Source organism: Montipora foliosa, chromosome 12 (genome assembly GCF_036669935.1).
Source record: "Montipora foliosa isolate CH-2021 chromosome 12, ASM3666993v2, whole genome shotgun sequence".
NCBI classification, from domain to species: domain Eukaryota; kingdom Metazoa; phylum Cnidaria; class Anthozoa; order Scleractinia; family Acroporidae; genus Montipora; species Montipora foliosa.
In genome coordinates, this window is record NC_090880.1 from 15,817,743 (window position 1) to 15,822,742 (window position 5,000).

At 38.0% G+C, this 5,000-nt stretch overlaps 1 protein-coding gene across 2 annotated transcripts in view; it reads left to right on the forward strand.

Moving 5' to 3' along the window:
* The window catches only part of LOC137979928 (uncharacterized), a 44,793-nt gene that overhangs the window by 38,115 nt on the left and 1,678 nt on the right, over window positions 1-5,000 (forward strand). For both annotated transcript variants that reach the window (XM_068827242.1, XM_068827244.1), the window contains 3 exons: window positions 130-307; window positions 690-907; window positions 3,968-5,000. The exon at window positions 3,968-5,000 is cut by the window's right edge and continues 1,678 nt beyond it. In XM_068827242.1, coding sequence (XP_068683343.1) covers window positions 130-307; window positions 690-907; window positions 3,968-4,078 — 507 coding nt within the window. In that variant the 3' untranslated portion in view covers window positions 4,079-5,000. The remainder of the gene's footprint in view (window positions 1-129; window positions 308-689; window positions 908-3,967) is intronic.

Here is a 5,000-nt window from a genome sequence, read left to right on the forward strand (position 1 = left end):
CCTAAATCCCACAAACCACTGCGCACCTAAGTTCCTAACACGGCTCACCAGGCCTCTGATACTTGGCGGCAAAATAGCAATTTATGCTAATTTACAATAATCACAAATTACATTTTCTGCTCATTTCAGGTTACAGTTTTAGAAACAGGAAAGACACTCTGGCCTGGGATAGGATTGGTACCTGAAGATTATTCAAGAACTTCGAAGCCCGGGTGGGAAAAGGGCTCTGTAGGATACCACCTTGATGACGGAAAAATATATCACAGCATTGGTGCTGCTATGGATTTTTTCGGCAAAGACAATGAAGGTTTGATAAACAGAAATTAAATTGTTACAAAGAATTACCCACCTTTTATTGGTACTTGTGAGCCTTAAAACTAACAAAAAAAATAGTGCAAAAGTACCTCAAATATAATTTTGCGAAGCAATAAGAAAGAATCATTAATTAATTACCTAATTATTTGCCTTTGATAATAATAAAAACAATGGCTCAAAAAGATAATCTTATAAAATGTTTCATGGGGAAGCCTAAGTCGTTTTAGTGGTTCCAACTTTGTCTCCACATCACGGTTGACATGAAATTTTGCAATATATTTTGATTTTTCAACAAGTACATTTTTTTTCCAAAAACATGAAACCTTTTCTCCTCTTGACATTACCCATATTCCTTACTGTGTTTTGACTTTAAGGTCATCGCATGGCTCGTCGAGGAGATCTGATTCGCTGCACAGCTATGTTTGAGGATTCAAAAGACGACATTGTCCCAGTTTGCTTTACGTTGAATGGCAAGAAGATTGTTGTCATGGAAGAAGATGATGAAACAGATCGTATTTCTTATTTTTATGTTTCTAAGGAAGCCTTACATCCTTACATAGCCTTGAGTGATGGGTCGAGCGTTTTAACTAAGGTAAGAATTCGTGGGTAGGATTCTTACATAACCTATTTTCTCTTAACACTGACTAAAATTAAATACTTTGGAGGTCCATTCGGGTGTACTGTAAATTACACAAAGGTGACTTCAGATCCTAATGAGGACCCAGAAAATGACGTAGTTTTTTGATACGAGAATATATCACTGCACGGCCCTATTTACCGCCTGCAGTTTTTGTGGATGGCAAGAATTGAGACTGTTTCTTTTTTTCTGAGGGAAAAGGAGTCTTTTTGACTTATGCTATACAAACTGAAAATAATGATGCAGGTAACTGCGAAAATTCGAATTCGTAATTTAATTCAGTTGTGGCCTGTGATGTACGGGGATTTATCGTACATCATGCTGGCTAAGTAGGCGATATAAATCGCAAGAAACCATTCTCTATATAGTTATATGATCTGAGAAAAGGCGGAACAAGTCGAATGATGAGAACGGGAGCCTTTAATTCCGAGCAATAAACCCCTGACATTGCGTGATTCAACCTCCTTTTCTCCTCTCCTTTCCTTTCCTCCTTTTAATTAAGGCAATTCCTCAAGCCTGCACTTAACTTTTTTGAACCATGTCTGCGCTTGCACGTGTTTTTATTGATTTATTGATTTACAAATTTACTTCCTTACTTATTTTAGTTACCGACTTATTTATTTATTTTTTTCTTTAGCGCGGCTTTAGTTAAGATACGTTTCTAAACAAAAGAACTTCGAATTTGTTGCTGTCTCAATTTTATTCTGTCGAAATTGAACAAGCAAATTGGCAAAACCTATAAATTTCATCCCACCAACCAGACGGGAGTGTTGACACTCGAACGGTACACTCGAACGGTACACTTAGTACCGTGAATCTTTGCGTCATGATTTGCACAGTTTAATCAACTCACAGTTTTTCTACTCTCTACTCTCGCCCAATGGTTATCATACACGTCATTATGCATATAATTACTTGGACCTCCCCTCTTGGTTGGTGTACACTCACAAAGCGTCGCACGTACTCCTTTAAAAATTGACAATAGCAATTTTTACAATCTTTCACAAAAGGTCATTCAACCCATCATTGCACAGTCCATTTTAAATCTTGGTTCTCTTCCTCTACCTGCATCTGCCTTTCATTCCTTTCAGGAGCTCTCTGGACTGCAGGTTTCCTCACTCTTTCGTTTCCGGGCTCAACTTCATCTCTCTTCATCTCTTCTTGGTGTCTGCATTGTTTCAATATTCCTGTTTCACCGCTTAAACCTGTGGTCTTTCAATATTCCAACCCTTCTACTCATCAAAGCTAGCCAATAACTGTGCTTTCCTTCAGCCATAGTAGGAGAAATAATCTCAAGTGGATCATAGATAGCTCCGAAGTAGCTAGGCATAGTTCGTTCGGTCACAGGATGATTCTCTGAGAAGTGGCTTGCAGGGAAATCCAGAATTTCGTATTCGTTGTCCCACGTATGTCGCAAAGCCTTGTTAGGACTTGCTATGTTCGGGGGCCTAATATTTGATTCCATCTGTTACTAGGGAACTTAGCGCTCTCAAGGATAACGTGCTCTCTTGTTTGAATTCTGTCATCTTCTTCTCATCCCTCATGCTTGCATGAGGTTGTCGACAAAACTGCTTTCCTTCAGTACTCTTACTGTATCTCCAAAGTGTGGTCCTTGCAGTTTAAAGTGATACTGCAGTGGCTCCTAACAAGAACGGACTGGCCTCAACTCCAAACATCACTCGTGTAAATCTCAGGTGTTTCTCAATGGACAGGGCTTGGCACTCGCCTCCAATACCATGCGCACCTTTGTAGTCACTTCACTTTGCTTTACAACTGGTTTACGCGGCAAGTAGTACACCCTTTCGCCAACAGGTTTCTGAAGACTTCTTCTATGCCCGTTCTCAAATGCTCATCGATTTAATATTGTGAATCGAAGGGGAATGGAACCAACGACTATGCGATTGCGCTGCTGTAGGCTTGATTATCTTCCTCACCACATTAACTATTTTCAAACTGCGATGATTATTGTAACTTGACTCAACATTCGTAGTTCACATATTTGACATTTCATATATATGTATTCTCAATCATAAGTATATAAGCCTTATTCGCTTTCTCAATGTGTATCGTTTTATAATACACGTAGACTAGGAAATATTTTCTCTCAAAGTGGAACTTAAGTTTCGAAACACTTCATTTACTACACTTTATTTTATTGTATATTCAACAGAATATCACGTTTCTGATTGGTCAATGACAAATGCATAAATAGGTTATATAGTGCATTTCGGAGGTTGATATGGAAACAGACCGATGTTGTAATTTTGTTGGGTAGATAATACATAAAAAATCGAACGAAATGATATATAAAACGAATCATACATTGAACTACGGATATGAAATCAAGTAAAGGTATGATCCTCACAGTAATGAACGCAAATTTAGCAATTGCGTAGAGAAACTTGCTCGTTCATTTTGTGATTTATGGTCATTCGTGCCATTTTGAAAGTTCCACTACGGCTTGTACAATTTTTGGGAACTTTAAAAACATTTACTCTTGCTCATAAATCACGAAATGCAGTCGCGTTCATAGGATCTTTTCCTTTAGATATTCTTAAGTCTTTAAAAAAATTATAACGTTTCTGCACTGATCTACGAATTGATCTTCTGTAACTGGTAAATAAAGGATATTACGTGGCCGCGCGGAAATACGAAATTTCTCTTCGAGTGTTGAAAGATATTTCACGACTGAGCGCAGGGAACGAGTGAAATATTTTTCAACACGAGAAGAGAACTTTCGTATCTCCAAGCGGCCATGTACTATTCTATTTATTATATTAACACCAATGAAATACTAAATCATTTCACGAAAGGCATCGAAAGGCGCGATTTTTGTATGTAACCATAGCAACAGTAATCTTTTCACGTGTGAAGATATCATGTTTTCGCGCGAAATCTCACTTAGTATTTCACCGGTGTTTATATAATAAATAGCGTTTCGTGGAGTTGAGGAGAACCAATAACATTTTATCCTTTTCAATAATACTTACGCAATCATTTTTTCATTGCATCTAGATTTGTCCCAAGGAAAATAGAGAGTGCAAGGCACCTTTGCTGGAAGAAATAAATCGAAAACTTGAAATGATTATGGAAAAAATGAATACATCACAAGAGACTGCTCTCTGATTACAAGTTTTGGCTAATGCTTGTAACCATACGGTACATGTTCTGATAACCCAGGTCGAGTGAGCCCATCAGAACAATAAAGACATAATATCCGACGTACAAAATGTAATAACTAACAACTATTCACCCAAGAGAAGGTGGCTAGTGGTTGATATTTACGATTTTTTTGTAAATGTCCAAAACTAGCCACCGACACTGAGGTGAATAGTTGTTTTATCATATTCTTAAACAGTGAGATAATATAGCACAAAAAGACGAGTTTAACATCTTTTTAAGCAGCGCCGGATTACAATATTTTCGGACTCAAACCCCTTGTGAGTTACTCGGAGGTGACTAGCAAAGGATAGTCGGAGTTTGAGTAGCCAATCAGAGCGCGCCTTCAAAGCTCTCCACTTACACGGTTTTAAAATATACTTAATAGCATTATTGGTGATCACTGTTGGTCTTCACAGAATCGTCCTTCGTCATTTACTGATATAGCATATTTTTTGTTACCAGTAAAATAGGTATCCATTGTGTAGGCTGTTAGGCATGACTAGCATGTGTGCTTATCGAGAAATTGATATTGTAAATGTTGAAGTGCTTGTCACCAATTTTTTTTTAATTTGAGGAAAAAACAAGAACCCTCCGCGAAAAGTAATTCTAAACTATAAACCCCTTTATTTACAGTTCCGGACATTTTTTCAAGGCTTAAAATGCACCAAAAAGCGTATTTCGGATTCCTGTGCTGTTTTGACCGAGCGACGAAGTCCTGCGCTGATGACGTAGCAGGAGTAACTCACTTCGCATTCACGCGCTCTAATACTGAGACAGTAAGTGACAGTATAAGTTCTCTTTTGATTAAGAGTAATGCATAAAACTAAGTTACGCTCCGCGAACATTTCACTACAAACGATGCGGCAACTTACTCCTCCTACGTCAC